The sequence below is a fragment of the Haemorhous mexicanus genome, chromosome 3, assembly GCF_027477595.1.
Source record: "Haemorhous mexicanus isolate bHaeMex1 chromosome 3, bHaeMex1.pri, whole genome shotgun sequence".
In the NCBI taxonomy this organism is placed as follows: Eukaryota; Metazoa; Chordata; class Aves; order Passeriformes; family Fringillidae; genus Haemorhous; species Haemorhous mexicanus.
In genome coordinates this window covers 86804849-86820493 of record NC_082343.1, presented here as the reverse complement: position 1 = coordinate 86820493, position 15645 = coordinate 86804849, and the positions used below count along the sequence as shown (strand labels likewise).

The 15645-nt window shown below is 38.6% G+C and overlaps 1 protein-coding gene across 1 annotated transcript in view; it reads right to left on the bottom strand.

Annotated features, from left to right (window-relative positions):
* Positions 1 to 15645, bottom strand: part of IMPG1 (interphotoreceptor matrix proteoglycan 1) — a 56167-nt gene that overhangs the window by 30862 nt on the left and 9660 nt on the right. The window contains exons 2-8 of the mRNA XM_059843392.1: positions 11505 to 11738; positions 6737 to 6903; positions 6507 to 6535; positions 4071 to 4138; positions 2967 to 3052; positions 1761 to 1907; positions 435 to 493 (exon numbers count right to left, since the gene is read on the bottom strand). Coding sequence (XP_059699375.1) covers positions 435 to 493; positions 1761 to 1907; positions 2967 to 3052; positions 4071 to 4138; positions 6507 to 6535; positions 6737 to 6903; positions 11505 to 11738 — 790 coding nt within the window. The remainder of the gene's footprint in view (positions 1 to 434; positions 494 to 1760; positions 1908 to 2966; positions 3053 to 4070; positions 4139 to 6506; positions 6536 to 6736; positions 6904 to 11504; positions 11739 to 15645) is intronic.

Here is a 15645-nt window from a genome sequence, read left to right as displayed (position 1 = left end):
AGAACTACTGAAAAAGTTTTGTATGTGTGAACATGTACCCTCCTGCAACCCTCTTTTGCTGACGCACCTTCACTGCAAGGTATGAAGGGCAACAAAAAATTGTCACCTAACTAATCATGCTACTAACTCTCTTTATCTTGTAATTTTAAAAACTCCTTAATACAGGGTTGTTAACAAACAATTCAAAGAATTTATTGTGTCCTTCAAGCTTCAGGGGAATCAAAGCTACTTCTGCTACTTCAAAACCTCCTAGTCTCACTTGGGATGTGTCTGCACTTCCTGTCATATTGTCCCTGTGATATTCCCATAAAATTGCTTTCTGTTTACAGCAATACACAGCCCACTGTTCTACAGGTCTCTTCCTTTTTGAGGACAAGAAGGAAGAGGAGAACCCTAGGAGCCAACCAAAGTGAGAGCCCCATTTCCTTACTTACTTGAATCCTAACACACGGATTTCTTTGAATCCTGGAAGTTTCTCAAATATTTTTTTCATCTATAGAAAACCATTAAAAAAAAAAAAAAATCAGCATAAGATCAACGACTAAAAGGCAATCACAAGATGACTACCTAGACAATTATTTTTCATATTTCAGAAAGAGCTTTAGGAAACAGTCTCGACTGTGCTCTTTTGGGTATCATAATTGCTCAGCTTAAACACAATATTTACTTTGCATACACTTGTTGTATTACCTGCTAATATTGCTTTTCTTAGTAATGTAATTATGCAAACAAGTGATAATCTGTTTCACAACACAGCAAGTAAAACAACATTATTCAAATGGTTTTCTCATTTTCAGTAGTTTTGGTTCCTGAATAATTTTGTGATTCAAGTCACCTGTAAATTGTTAATTATTTAGAAATATTAAGCAACTGCAGATGGGTTTAGATTATCTGACAAATAATTTAGAAATGAAACAGTTTTAAGTGTCTTGTACAAACAGAATAGCAATACATTTTTAATTCTAATGTTAAAAATAGTACAATTACATGGTTTTGAATAGAAGAGGCATTACATGTGTACTACACAATGTCTGCAGGCATTTCTGTCTGAGGGTGATACTGAAAATCTTCTGAGAAACCATTTTTTGCCAGCTCTGCATCCTTTGCTGTTTTTTCTATGCATATTTGGAACTGAACCAGCAAAGTGAAATGGCTTCCACTAAGGAATGCTCATGAAACTGATGAGAGGCTTTAGTTAATTTTACTAAGAAAACCTTTTGGGAGACTCCAGTCATTAACAGCTATCAGTTAAACTGATAGCTGAACATTCAGTTAATATTATTAACTGCATGAAAATATGACAGATGTTCCAATTCTTACATAAACCATGGTAATGCACAAAGAGCGTGTGTCCTTTGAAGAATGGTTCAGACAACAGTAGCTAATTACTTTTAATGTTTATATTATGTTTCTCATTAGGTTTATTGTAGAAATTAAATTATGACAAAGTGCTGCCCATGAATTCCTGATTAAGTCTGAACAAAATTCCTAAAGTTATTCTGTTTATCCATTATCTGAGGCTTCTACTGATGTCAAAGATGTTGGCTTGTTAGCTTGCTGGCTGAATAGATGGCTTAAATGTGGGACTAAGCTGATGCTACACATGAAGGAAATGTGAAGGTCTGGAGAAAAAAGGAATGACCTGTTTAAAGTGAGGGCAGTACATACTAATTCTATTTCGTGGTGAAGATAATTTCATAGTATGAACCTCAGCCAAGGTACAAAGTCAACGATTTTTTGCATTCACTAAGCGTCCCTACCTGTAGCTGAAATTTGGCAGCTAGTTGTTGGTACTCTGGGGAGTTGGGGTCACTAAGTTCAGCTGTGTACTCCTGATCAGTGAGAGTCACACTGAATTCCACCATTTGCTCCACAGGCAGTTCAGGGACTGCATTTGTTCCCAGCTCCTGGAAAAGAAAAGGCAAGGACAAAAAGGGAAGAAATAAAACTAAGAAATATTTTTCCCCCTCCACAGTTCAGTATTTACTAGGTAGAAACATTCCCCTTTAAGCTCATCCCCAAAATAACTTTCTGAAATACATTCCAGAAAAGGTGAAAGTTCCTAGGTGTATCTGTGGGCTTATTTCTTCTGTCTTTGCAAACAAGTTTCTATTACTTAAGAGGTAACTTGAGAGTTGCCTCTGATATGCATAAATGAAGAAGAGAATCAAGCCTTTCTTGCACAGAAACTGTTACCAAGTTTTAGTTCCATCATCTAAAAGTCACACAGTTGTTTCGTGTTCAGAGGCTTGCATTTGTTTTTTTTGCTGATAATGAAATGGAATAATTCCTACCCATGATATACCTTTCTTATGCAGTTGACTTTGCTGCAATTAAAAGTTGTTGTATTTTGCATGCTGTTTCCCAACAGTATTTGCAGCTTTCCCCTCCACTGTGAGGCCAAACATCTATGCTGAGACCACAGCAGCCAGGACAGGGAAAACAACAGCCCTTCCCAGTACCACTCCCCTCTCTCATCCCCTCTCTCAGAGGTGTCTCTTCCTGCAGAGGGGCAGTCCCCAGTGCCCTGCTGCATGGCTGCTCTGAGGACACAGCAGTGGAGAACCCTCTGACAGCTGGCTGAGCAGGAAAAGGCAAGGAAGCCCCAGTCTTATCTCCTGTGTCATGGCAAGCCCAGCAAGTATCCTTTTTTGGGCATTATTTAATGATGAGCAATGTTACAAAATGGTGCAAAATAAGCAACAGGCCCATCCTTAAAAGAATGAAAACTGCCCCAAAAGCTGGTTGCCATGCTTTTGTACTTTCTGCTATATACCTAAAAACCATCATGTCCTACTCCAGTATATAACAGACGGTAATAAACCACTTCAGTCCTGCTAGCTGGAACAGGGAGGGGAGCACTCGTTTTAAAGCACTCTTTATAAGGTTTCTTCCTCTTTCCTGTTAGCTGAGCTCAAAAGGAAAAGGTGAGTGAAAAAGCGGGTAGGAACACAGGCTGCCCTCACCTTCACAGGTGTCTTTGTGTCATTGAAAATTTCATTGAGCAATGTGCCATTAGGTGCATAGGGAGAGAGGGGTGTGCCAGGAGAGCCTGCAGGGGAGAAAGAAAGAAAAGTCAGGAAAGAGCGGTTTGCACATCAAAAGCCTTCCCCTTTGTGTGCTGGTCAGGGGTCAGCTCACTGGAGCAGCTTTCCCTCAGGAAAAGCCTCTGCCAGTTGAAGGTGGCCATGACTTATGTGTGGGTAAGGCTGCTGCATTTTGTACAATAGACAACCTTTCCTCCAGGTCAAACATTAGTAGTGTGGCATGTGTGTGACTGAAGGCAAAAATGGCACTGACTGTGATCAATGAAATTGTATGAGTTAATAATATTTGGTCCTTTCCTGTCATGCCACATGTATCACCAAGTGTCTAGGCTTAATTTTGCCAATTGAGATCTTTGTCCCCATGACAGCCACTTTTCTTTAGGGCTCAATTTAAGGTAACAAGAGATGTTGACAGAGTTTTCCACCTGGAGGCCAAATTACCATGCTGGAAGTCCTTCCCAATAAGATTCTGTTATATTTCATAAGGATATATATTCAGGATGATTTCTCCTTGAACAAAAATGATCATATTTACAGATTTTTATTACTGCATGAATTAACATTACTTTATTAACATGCTAATATTATTTTAAAGAATTGAAGTACACAACAGCCCTAATTGTAATAAACTGATGAAATTATTGTCTTGGTGCCACTCTTTCTTCCTTGTCAGTCTTTATTTGCCTTATTTGCCTTGCTTGCTTATTTTGGTTAACAAAATGCAGCAGTTGACAATCTACATGGTATTTTTAACAGAAGAAAAATTAACACTGTATTATCCAGTTTGAAACTAGGTAAACACATACATTTGAAGACAAACTTTGAATGCAACATTTGAGCAGCAAACATTGTAAAGAGATAAAAAAAATTCCTCTCAAAAATTATTTTGCTTAAACATTTTCACTCCACTGAACTGTTGTAGAAGCATTCTACAACATTCATTAAATTATAGCCTTCTAAGAATAATTTGCCTTAGCAATTTTATTTAATAGGCAGACACAGAACAAGCAGATTTGATTTTACCTGTAGAAATGGAGGGAATGTCTTCCACCTTTTTGCCTCCTGTTTTCTCTGCTGGTATTTCATCTTTCCTATCAATCAAATAGAAATGAGTGATTCAATTATCTGCATATTGTACTGGCAATGACAAAAGTGTAAAAAACCAAAAACATTTAGAAATTATCCCTATATTAAGCATAGTTTAAATGAGAGAAGTTATCTCTAATAGAACAGTTTGTGACCTGATCAAACAGGCAGTGGAACAGCATAAGGACTACCAATCCTGTCATAAATCTCTCATGAGATTTCGTGACAGATTTTATCAGTGCCACCAGAGGGAGGGGATCACAGAGATTAAATCAGTGCACTGGGTCTGTTTTTCTTACTCTTGGAAATCATTGAAGGGTTGACCACTCTCTAAAATGGAAGCAACGCTTCTTGTACGTCACCTAAATCAGCCTTTGTCTTCTTTGCTATTTTTCATCCTATCAAGGTAGTTCAGTGAGGGCTTTGGGATTCTTCTAATTTTAGAGCCAATGGACATTTCTAGGTGTGTTTCATGTGGTGTGGTGTGAGAAAATAATGTGCGGGCTTATTTTTCAGTTGTCAGTCTGCATTATAATACCATTAGGATGCTTCCAAATAAATATAGCATCAAATCAGATTCCTGAATCCAGATTATTTTGAGGTGTAGGAATGTTAGTGTTTGCTTCTGGATGTAATATTCATAGGTTAATGCCTACCATGGTCCCCAAGGAGGACAGCTAAAAACTCAAGTAAGAATATGGTGGGTATGATGTATCACAGGATTTGGTTTTGTTGATAATTATTTTCTGGTTTAAGTTTTACAGTCATGTGGTGATGAATACATTTTTAATAGCTACTGTTAGCTTGCTTGAAAAACAGCAATAATAGCCATCTCCAAGTACATTTTAAAATAAATAGATGTATTAAAGATTCTTTTACTTGTAATAGAAATTGTTCTTTAGCCTTAAAACCAAATTGTTAATAATTTGTAGCTTTTGGGAAAATTAAGGTTCTTAGATAGGAATCTTCTAAAGGATATTTTGACATTTTGCTCTCCTGAAACTGGGGAGTAAAGTATAATTCCTCAAATTTTCTACAGTGCACACAAATGGAGTATTTGTGAAAACTGGTATGAGTGGAAGAAATAAGGGCACTGCAAATGTTTAGTGTGGTGTTAACTGAGACAGCATAAAGCTTCCAGCATAGACAGAAAAGGTGTCCTGAGCTACGGGAACATCAAAGATGTTTAATAACATAAATAAAGAACATGAATGAATGACAACTGGTTTACCAGGTCCTCTGGATATCTTGTGTGATGAGAGCTAAAGTATTATTTGTAATCTTTTCACAATGTTAACTAGTTATGTGTTGTATCTATTCATGGAGACTGATTACATGGCATCTACAGAAGATACAAAATATTTTCTGGGTCACACAGCAGTAAAGATGAAGTAAAACCATGCCTAATCATTGCTGTCTGTATTTCCAGCTAAAAACCAAGAAATTTCATGGAATTAAATTCACCTTCAGTATTGTGTCTAGGGAAAACAGTACTGTTCACAGAGAACCTAAGAAGTCTGAGATCAGTCACTTCACTTAATGCCTTGCTGCTGCTGCTTGCACTAGGATGAATGAAAAGGCCTCCCTTTGGATTCCAGGAGAGTTCAATTAGGCCCTACATTATTAAAAATATGTCAGATCTCCCATGTCAGAATGAATTAAGATACATAAGACCTCTGTGATCAGGAGACAGTGTAACCTATGAATGGAAAAGATTATTTGCCTGAAAATCTCTTGAAAATCAGAGAAAACTTGCAGGAAAAAAACATCAATCAGAAGTTGTGGACAATGATTTGTCTGGCTGCACTGTAGTATTTATATACAAAGAACCAGAGTTCAGTAGGGTAGCTTTAATCCTGCCACTCTCCAACTTCTGAGCATTGCCAGGAGCATACTTTTTCCAAAGAGTTTGCAGAATAAAGTATCACATCAATTAACACTGTCATGATGTATAAAAATACAGGAGAAACCTAAAGTGAAGGCACAGAGTTTTCATGTTATTGTTTAAAGTAGCCTCTCAGCTAAACTTTTATTAAGCTGACTTTCCTTTTGAGAATTACAGCAATTTTTTCACACTGCCAATCAACACTAGCCTAATGCAAAGCCTCTGTCAGGGTTTCATGCTCATATGAGTCTGAGTAAACATTCAGGGGTGTCTTGAAATGAACAGGTAACTCAGCCATTTGGCCACACCCATTATTTGTGATTCAATTACCGTGTCCTCTGATATATCCAGTATACACATCTCTCACAGCACACACCAAATACGCCACAGGGCTATCTGAATATCTGCTCACATCCACACACAGCTACACAAATCTTTACGAGGGAGGCAGTAACATCAAGTGGCAAGGTTCTACTTGTGCTACTTACCTTTCCTGGAAGGTTCTATGTTTTACTCGCTGCAAAAAGATTAAGAAAAACAGCATTTTACTAGTGGGTGTATCCAACCATTGAGCCTGTTAGCTCTTTTGTTTACTATACTTTTATGTTTTCCTTCTAAGACATGCCCCCTCCTTTTCCTGAACAATACTTTGCCCTTGAATAAGCAGGTGGGGAGGGGCTTGGAAGTCTCATTCTAAACAGATGTCAGTAATCCTTACCCGTTGAATTATTTCCAGGTGCTCTTGGGAATTGCTGAAGTTTTTCCCGATGTCGAATATGCAAAAGGTTTCTCTCTGGCAGGCAGTAACCCAGTTCTGATATTCAGAAGTATCAGGAATCCGATCCAGAAAAATACGAAAGGCTTCCCACACAGCTTCCTGGCAGACTGAGTAAGAAGAAAGGGGCTGGGGATAGATGCTTTGCACCAAATACTAAACTTGAAAGCCTTTTAACAGTGATTTGGCATTTACACATTATCACTCAAGATGAAGGAACACACTTCTTCAAAATATTGTTTAAAGATTCTTTTAGAGAAGGAGATTTTCAAACTTATCAGCAGAAACATTTTAAGCAAAACTTGCTGGTAATTTAAAAGCTGTTGCCTTTAGCCCTTTACTTTGCAAAGCTCATAACTGTGACACGGGACATTTGTTTTCAGTACTTGATACCTACTTTGGCTTAGAGTGAGTTCATTATCTGCATTATCTAAAATATGGGTGTCTCTGAAATTAGTGCAGTAAGTTTACTCTAAACTTGCTGTAGGGATGTACTCACCTAGCTGTGTTAGGGCCCCTCAATAATACCTCAGGAACGACCTGCCCTCCCAGTAGAGCAGCTGCATGTGGAGCAGATGTGGTCAGGTTATTAAAAAGGAACAGGCTATCTTTTGAAGAGATTTATTTATTATGAGCTAGCAATTAAAGCTACTTTCTATCTCCTTTTTCTTGCAACTCTCTGGTATTTGTTTTTCTGAGCAGTTAGTGCTGAATAAAGATATACCATCTGATGATAGGTAATCCAGTTACCAGATAAATGTGACACATGACCAGTTGAGGAGGCATTGTAGTGTGTTCTCCCAGTTTGCCCCACATAAGGGGCTGTCCTCATGGTGACCTAAGCTCTGATGTGTATCTTCAGAGTTGGTATAAGGTCACAGGAGGCTGAGGTATCCCACAGCAACTGTCTGAGCTCCTACATCTGAGCTGTTTTGTGTTGTGTGCTCATCCCTGGAAGCACGGAATACATATATATGGATAAAAGGATAAAATTGTCTACATTTTCTTGCAGAAAAATTCTCTAGATGACTGGTATGATCCACAGTGCTTTTTCACTTACAAATGTGCCATGGGACTTGAAGGGGGGGAGGCCATCTCCTAGGCTTTAGGCACATAAAAGAACATGAAAGTAAATATCTAAAACAAAATGAAGGTCAGATTGACCCACAGCAGGGTACAGGCTCTCAGGCTCCAGCATGGCTACCAGATTGCCTTTACAGGAAAGATTGTACTGTGGTTACAGATTCAAGGATGGTTCTTGTATCACCACTTTTTCAAGCGTAGCTCTTTTTTGTTCACATTTATAATTTTCGTCAGATAAATTATCATGCTCAGCTGGGAGGGCAGAAGTCTTTACCAGAAGTTCTGGTCTTTCCTTGAAGGAAAATTTTTTTGAGGTTTTGATGAAAGACATTGTAATGGAAAGTACACAATTGTTCAAGGGAGCAGAAACACCTTGTTATGAATGAGTGTACAAATGATTCAGTTGCAGAGTGTGTTTGGTTGCTTGTTTTTTGGGAAGTACTCCAGTTTCAGTTGATGAACTGGATGACACCGACTTAGAAAATTTTGTGAGTGTAGGACACTGCTGGGGAAAAGCAGTATTTAAGTTTGTCGTGGTTTGAGGGGAAATGAGTTTTTTTGAGATGGTGTAGTCACACTAATCAATGTCTAGATTTTAATATTATCTGTTTTCTGTGTGTTTTTCTCTGTAGCTTTAAGGTAATAAAGTTTTTTTTCCTTTCAATCGTAAGTTAGAACCTGCTCTGCTCTGTCTCTGATCACATCTCACAGTAGATACCAAGAAAAGAAGTATTCTCATAGAAGCACTGGCATTTTGCCAGGCTCAGACCATGACATTTTTTGGTTCCCTGACCAGGAATCGATTTTTGGGCGAGTGATAAGGTAAACTGTGAGATGTGATAAAGAAGAATAAGAGCAAAGCATGTATTAGGTTAAGATAGATTAGTAGAGGTTTTATTGTTTAAGTAGAAGTTTGTTTATTGTAATTTTGATAATATTTTTAGAAATATGTGTTCTCAGAGGCGAAAGGTAGAATGTCGTGGTTTGAGGGGAAATGAGTTTTTTTGAGATGGTGTAGTCACGCCAATCGGTGTCCAGATTTTAATATTAGCACCTGGTTTGTCCACTGAGGGCATGGATACGCCTCTGAGAACACAGGGGGTTAAAAGCTGTGAACTCCCACTGGAAGTTCCTTTTGAGTTCCAGTCTGGGACAAGAGCAGACCTTCCTCTGCCCAGCTCCGAGCTGGGTAGGGGTGGGGGAGGGGAGCCATGCGGCCGGAGGGAGGTAGGCCAGGCCTGGGCTGAAGGGTGGAGGAGCATTGCACTGTGAAGGCTTCGGGCAGCCATCCCCCATTCCACCCCCACCCCAGAGGAAGAGAGAGAGAGCAGACTGTGCTTGTGATAGCGCGGCTGGAGTGAAGGAGAAGGGGGGGGGGGTGCCCAGCAGGGCAGCCAGCCGTGGGAGTTCATGAACCAAACCAGCAGAACCTGGGACTTTTAACCCTTCTTGGGACGATGGAAACCTTGCAAATGCTGATTCCTCCTGGAGCTGGTGAGATTGAGAGAAGTTGAGAAGAATTCTAGGTGAGAGGAGATGATGGAGTGGCTTTTGGCTGGACTTTTCTTAGATAGCTATGGACAGAACCCTTGAGTTCCTGTGACACAGAGACTGCATCCTAGGGGGAGGCAAGGGCTCAGAGCCAAGAGAGTGCAGTGACATGAAAGTGTGTGAACAAAGACGACAAGTGAGAAAGGTGGTGGTAGCGCCCTCCGTCTTCGAAGAAGAAGAAGAGGAAGATAATCTCTGTTCAAGAGACCCCTCAGCCCCAGGGGGTGAAACATAGGGGGGACAAATGTCCCAAAAAGAGAGAGACTGTGCTCTTTTTTGGAAATGGACAAAGCATCCTTAAAAGGAAAAACCCTAGAAGCAGCTCTGGTCCATGTGCAGTGGTGAGAGCACTGGACATAGAAGAAAAAAGTCACGATGGCAAAATGTTCTCCGGGCGGTGCCACACGTGACATGGAAAAATGAGAAGTTTCGACTGTTTCCTGGGTGAAGTCTGTGGTGCAAGAGGGACTCCTCTCTTCTCAAAGAATTGAGAATTAATTATCCAAAGAGTGGTAACAGAATTAAGAAATTTAGTGGGTGGAGGAGGAAGAAATTTAGAAAGTTTTCATCCTGTGTTCTGTGTGTTTTTCCCTGTAGCTTTAAGTTAATAAAGTTTTTTTTCCTTTCAATCCTAAGTTAGAACCTGCTCTGCTCTGTCTCTGATCACATCTCACAGTAGATACCAAGAAAAGAAGTATTCTCATAGAAGCACTGGCATTTTGCCAGGCTCAGACCATGACAAAGTTTAAACCTTCTTGCACTACAAGATTTATAGAGTCCAGTATCCCAGCTGATGTGCTGCTCTCCAAAGAGCTGATAGTACTGCCATATTCAGTTTTTAAATGAAAGGGTCATAGTTATAGTTTTTTGAGTTCAGGTTAATGATACCTGTCTGTTTCAGGACAGCTTGTTTTCAGCCCAATCTGAGATGCAACCAAGGAGTTTCAGGGACTTTGAGGATTAATTTTGATTTAAGAAATGCTTTTTGGATCAGTCTCTGTGACACATTTCAGATCTCTAATGCCCATTGGATGCTACAATGGATATAAAATATTTTCGTATGTATAGGAATAGTTACAGACATTAGTGTAGTTCTCCCATGCTGCCTACAGCAAGTGGCTGCTGGAGTAAAATTTTTGAAGCTTTACCTCCAAATCTCATTTCAGAGGGAACAAGTTGGTTCCCCAAAGGAGAGCTGAGGAGCAGCCAGGTTACCCAGATGAATGTGAATGGATGGTGTCTGATAAAGAGGAAAAAAATAGATAGGGAAAGGTGATTTAGGGAGTAGATGTTGCCTTAGATACTTGTATCCCAGAAATGCTGACTGGGTTTTAGAATTAGCTTTGGACCATCCAGCTGAGCTGCAAACATGCATTTTTCAAATACAAAATAGAACAGCTACAGGATAAAAGACTGGGAGGGATAGATGAAAGAAGAGAGAAAAGTGGCAAAGACAGAAAATATGATAACTTGATAGGCTTTCTGTAGTCAAGGGAAGCAAAAAAAAAAAAGAGCTGGGAAGAAACTGACCTAGTTGAGCAAGTCTTATTTTTAAAACATCTCAAATATTTCTTCTTCCCTGAGCTTTTTTCGTGACTTGCTAGCAATTATCTCAGTGTTTATTGTATACCAACACTGCCATAGACTTAGTATAACTACAGATCCACCAACATGATTGTGCAATGACCATTTAATGATTCCAATACTTGTCCTAAACTGGTGCTATTGATTTTGCATAGCAATGATGGTACCTGCTCTTTCGAGAAAGGGGGTGCTTCTTTCAACACTAATGCAGGCACAATTTGTTCTTCATGCTCAGCCATGTTAGAACTCTGTGCAATTAGTCTGAGTTCATTAGTCCTTTGAGTGCATTATTTTATTTTCTTCTGGTAGCTGTCTATCTTGGACCCTGCTGATGCACATGTTACATCTGATTATCTACGTAAAAATAAAGCATAAAGTCAATAGCACATACACTGCCTAAAGGTGAAGAACAAGATTCTGGAAAATTACTGTGTTTCCTCAGTTAAAGGAAAGACTTTGAAGGAGGAAGTACATACTACAATAATCATCTTACCTCTTAATCTATAGTAAGCTTGGTGACTGGCTAAAATCTGCTTCACTGATTCTTGTGGGCAAACTTTCACACCAGTTGAGAAAAAGGATGACCTCTTTGTTCGGTGTTTTGCCATGTCAAATATCCGCCTGATGGTTGATATCCTGGACCGCTTTGTTGTTCTTTCTGTTTTGTCTGACCCCGAGGTGACTGCAAGATGTTTGGCTTCAGCACGGTTTATTTTATCAGGAATTTCTGTAAAAAAAACCAAAACAAGAACATACATAAACATGTATTCTAAGCAAGTTCATGTCTTGAAAATGGACATGGACTTGAGAATTCTTTTTGCCACATTATAGTGGAGTCCATGCACTGATTGAATAATTGTGCTGAGGTGAAGCAGCCTCTGACCACTCAGGGGAAATGCAGCTTAAGTGACTTGGTAACTAATTTCCTTGTATTTCAACACGTGACCCCAGGACACACAGGGTAAAAGTTTCAGAAGCTCTAAATCCTGTTTTCAAAAGTGACTTTGGATTAGATCCACAAAAGACACTTAAGTGCTTGAACTTTGTGCTACAGCATCTCATTTGTGAGCATATCGCCCTGCAGGGAAATTTACAGTACAGTGATAAGTAATGTCTACACTGCAGATAAGTAAAATGAGAAACAGTTGTACCTTAAGTCTTTAAAATCTTATCTTTCCTTGGGGCTTCAAGGAACATCTCCCTTCAAATCAGGTTCATAACCTTGAAGCTATACCAAGAACTAGACTCTGAAACTTGCACAAGTTGAACAGGAGTTTTATTGCCTTTGGGAAAAGAAAGACCTGTTTCCAGTCTCTTTTTTACTCCACAGTGCACTCCTCTTTCCTTCCCTCACATAAACTGAAGTATTAACCAGAAGAGACTTTGATTGTTTCTTTGCAACTGGATGATAGGTGTTGTGAATGCTCTGGCATCATATTTCAGTAAACCTTTAAATGTTCCTGACAAAGTGGAACAGTTACAGTAGAAAAAAGTGAAATCAGTGACCAGGAATTGAAAAGCTAGGATTAAATTTTACTTATGAAGCTATTCAGTTATGAAAAATGGAAAAGCTTCCAGGATGTCAAGATAACCTCAAGCATAGGAATGTCCATTACAAAAATTCAGGACTCATCTGGTTCCACTTCCTAAGTATTTGTGTTGCAGTATTACATGAATAGCAGCTAAATTTAATATGAAAAAGTCAATGCTAAAAATAGTGTATAAACTACAGAATTAAATGAACTGAAACACAGCCTTTTGCAGGAGCATGGGACAGGAGCAATGATAACTTATAGGTTATCTTCCAAAATTTTGTATACATGTTAATAAAGATATTAAAGCAAATTTGGAATACCTTTTTTTTGCTGTAATTGGATGCAGTAATAAAATAAAGAAAAATATAAGCAGAATAGAAGACAATTTGAAAGAATTAGAAAGCTTTAGGCAAGGTATGTGTTTTCCTGAATCCAGATGAATCAAGTGAAAAAATTACTTTGAAAACTGGTTTTGAAGCTTCTAATGGAGGAATAAGGGGAAATAATAGGGTTAAAAAGGAGTAAGTTCAGTAGGAGTAGCTCTAGCAAGAAAAATAAGAGTAAAAAATTATCAGTTTGTTGGAGAAAGAAGAAGTGTCATATAACAAATCCTAATTATCCTGTTCTTAGTCAAATCAAGAGAAAATAAGTAAGGTTAAAAACACATTATCTTGACACTTTGGAATGCTGTTAATTAAATGTTTAAAGAAAAGTGGGCAGATAAATGATGAGAGAAAAATAATTGAAACACATACTTTTATGAAAAGAGCGATATATGAAATGAAGCATAGGGAACGTTCTACTATGTGTGTCAGTAGACATATATATGTATTTCAATACATGCCTCAGTTCTGATTAACTTCCAAAGGAACATCCATTGTTTACTTGTAGAAATCATGGCAGTAATATCTATACTTTGAGATAGGTGCTCTCTGAAATGGAAAAAAGTCAATTGCTTGACTGTGATGAATAACTTCTGAAAGAAAAGAAGTTATAAAACAAAGGTAATAGGTCATTGTTACTACTTTTTAATGCATGCCAGGGACAGTGACCTACAGAACTAGAACTGCCTAATTGTTGCAAGGTAATTTAAAATGATGATGCAGTCATATAATGTTTGACATAAAATTAAATGGAAGTAATTTTTCCACATTAATGTCAGGTCACGAATCATAAACTGCATAAAAGGAATTTCCTCCGTGGAAACACGTTGTTGGGTTCAACAGAATCCCCAAGTGTCAAAAACACTGAGTCAGATGAGACACAGAGTTATTTAAATGCTATATTCAAATAACTGAAATTTTCTAGAAGACAGAATCAAAAATCCACATGGAAAGTAGGCAGTTGTAAGTCTATTACCTTTCACAAGGTGTATTAACTGAGATAGAGCAGCTGCCCAGGCAGCCTCACCAACTGGGGCAGAGGATTTTGTCACTAAGCTCTTTGATAGCTTTTGTATGGAGCAGAGGCCTTTCTTGAAGGATTTGCTTCTTCTCCAGGATTTACCTCTAAGTCTTTAACTTGAATTAAGAATTATACTATTCGTAAAACTGACAAAGGAGATTCTTCTCAAATGATTGTTGTAATGATTTCAAAGTGTCTGTGTTAGGGTCCCTATTTGGGCTTTTTATTCTGAGAAGTGACCAGTTGTTTTCTGCTTTCAGTTTGCACTGTTCTGCCACCCTATTTAGAGTGGTTATAAATTTTTAAAAGTATTTTTCTTTTCATTCTTTCGCTTTAATTTTTTTCTTTTTTTTTTTTCCTTTTTCAGGATCTGTTTCTAAAGTATATCTATTGCAGTAGGTTTAATTTACTTTATATCTTGCAGTTAGTAATTTTCTCTTACTAGAAAAACTTTTATTATCATAATTCTTTGAAATAACTTTTTTACTAAAACAAAATTTGAATTGGAAAAAGCATCAGCCTTTTTCTCCATGATTGTCCAGTATGAATTTCCTAATATTTGCTGATTGTGAATGGACGAAAACTTGCCTTCTGGCATAAACATTTCCCCATAATTCTTCAGATCTGTGCTTTCCACTGTGACTGGGGAAATTCTGAACTGAGAAATTTCTACCTATGTTGGTGTGAAGCTATATCCTGTCTCTCAGGTGTGTCAGCTTCTTCCTTCCCCTCCCCCTGCCCCCTTGCCTTCTTCCTAATTGCTGTCTGTCAAGTTCCACATTCCAGTAAGGGCATCGTGTGATTGGCAGAAGTCCAAAAGATGCTTCCCAGACCTGGGGTCATTGGCCTGTCCAGGTGTCATTGTCCCCTGAGACCCTCCCCCTCCCACCTGGTTGGTGGCTCACCTATCCTCTCCCTCCCTCCCACTGTGGGTTTAAAAGGCACTGGAACCATGTGGTCGGTATTCTGTTGGAGCTGTTACCGAGATTCAGAGCTCTGCCACCCTGGAATAAACTCTGGATTTAACCCTCCGTCAGAACCCGCTCTCTTTCTCTTCACCATCGCCTGAACATTTTCCACTAGAGTAAACTGAGTTTCTACTTTGCTTGGACTCATTCTGAGTGCCTAACTGCCAGCCAGCCAAAGGTGTCTCTGAGGTGAAACATCCACAGCTGCTACCTTTGAGCACTAGGGCTGGACGAGCCCAGGCACGCTCCACCCGGCAATATTGGGATCTTTATTCCAATATACCTAAGCCTCACACATGTTTCATCTATATACTTTACTAAAATGTGCCTCCATCTGTATCTTTTTAGGTGCTTTGATTTCAGTGTCCTGGGTTGAAAAAAAATCAAAAAGACACATGTTATTGCCAATATGAAATTGAATCCATAGATGTTAGCTAATCCCTTTTCTTTTTTACTATGCAACGTAGTAATTGAATACACTGGAGTGATGCACATTTTACAGGTACATCATTTGATCATCTAAATAATCCAAATACCACTAGGTTGATTAACTTTTATTAAAATAAATAGCATCTGTAATTTTTTTCTAATAATTTTTTATACAAGCACATACAATTAAAATATTCAGTGTTTACTGCAAATATACCCTGCCCAATTTGACTTTTTATTATTTAACCCTGTTGCTTCACAGAGTTGACTGTCTCAGTTTTACTTTTAAAAGGTGTGT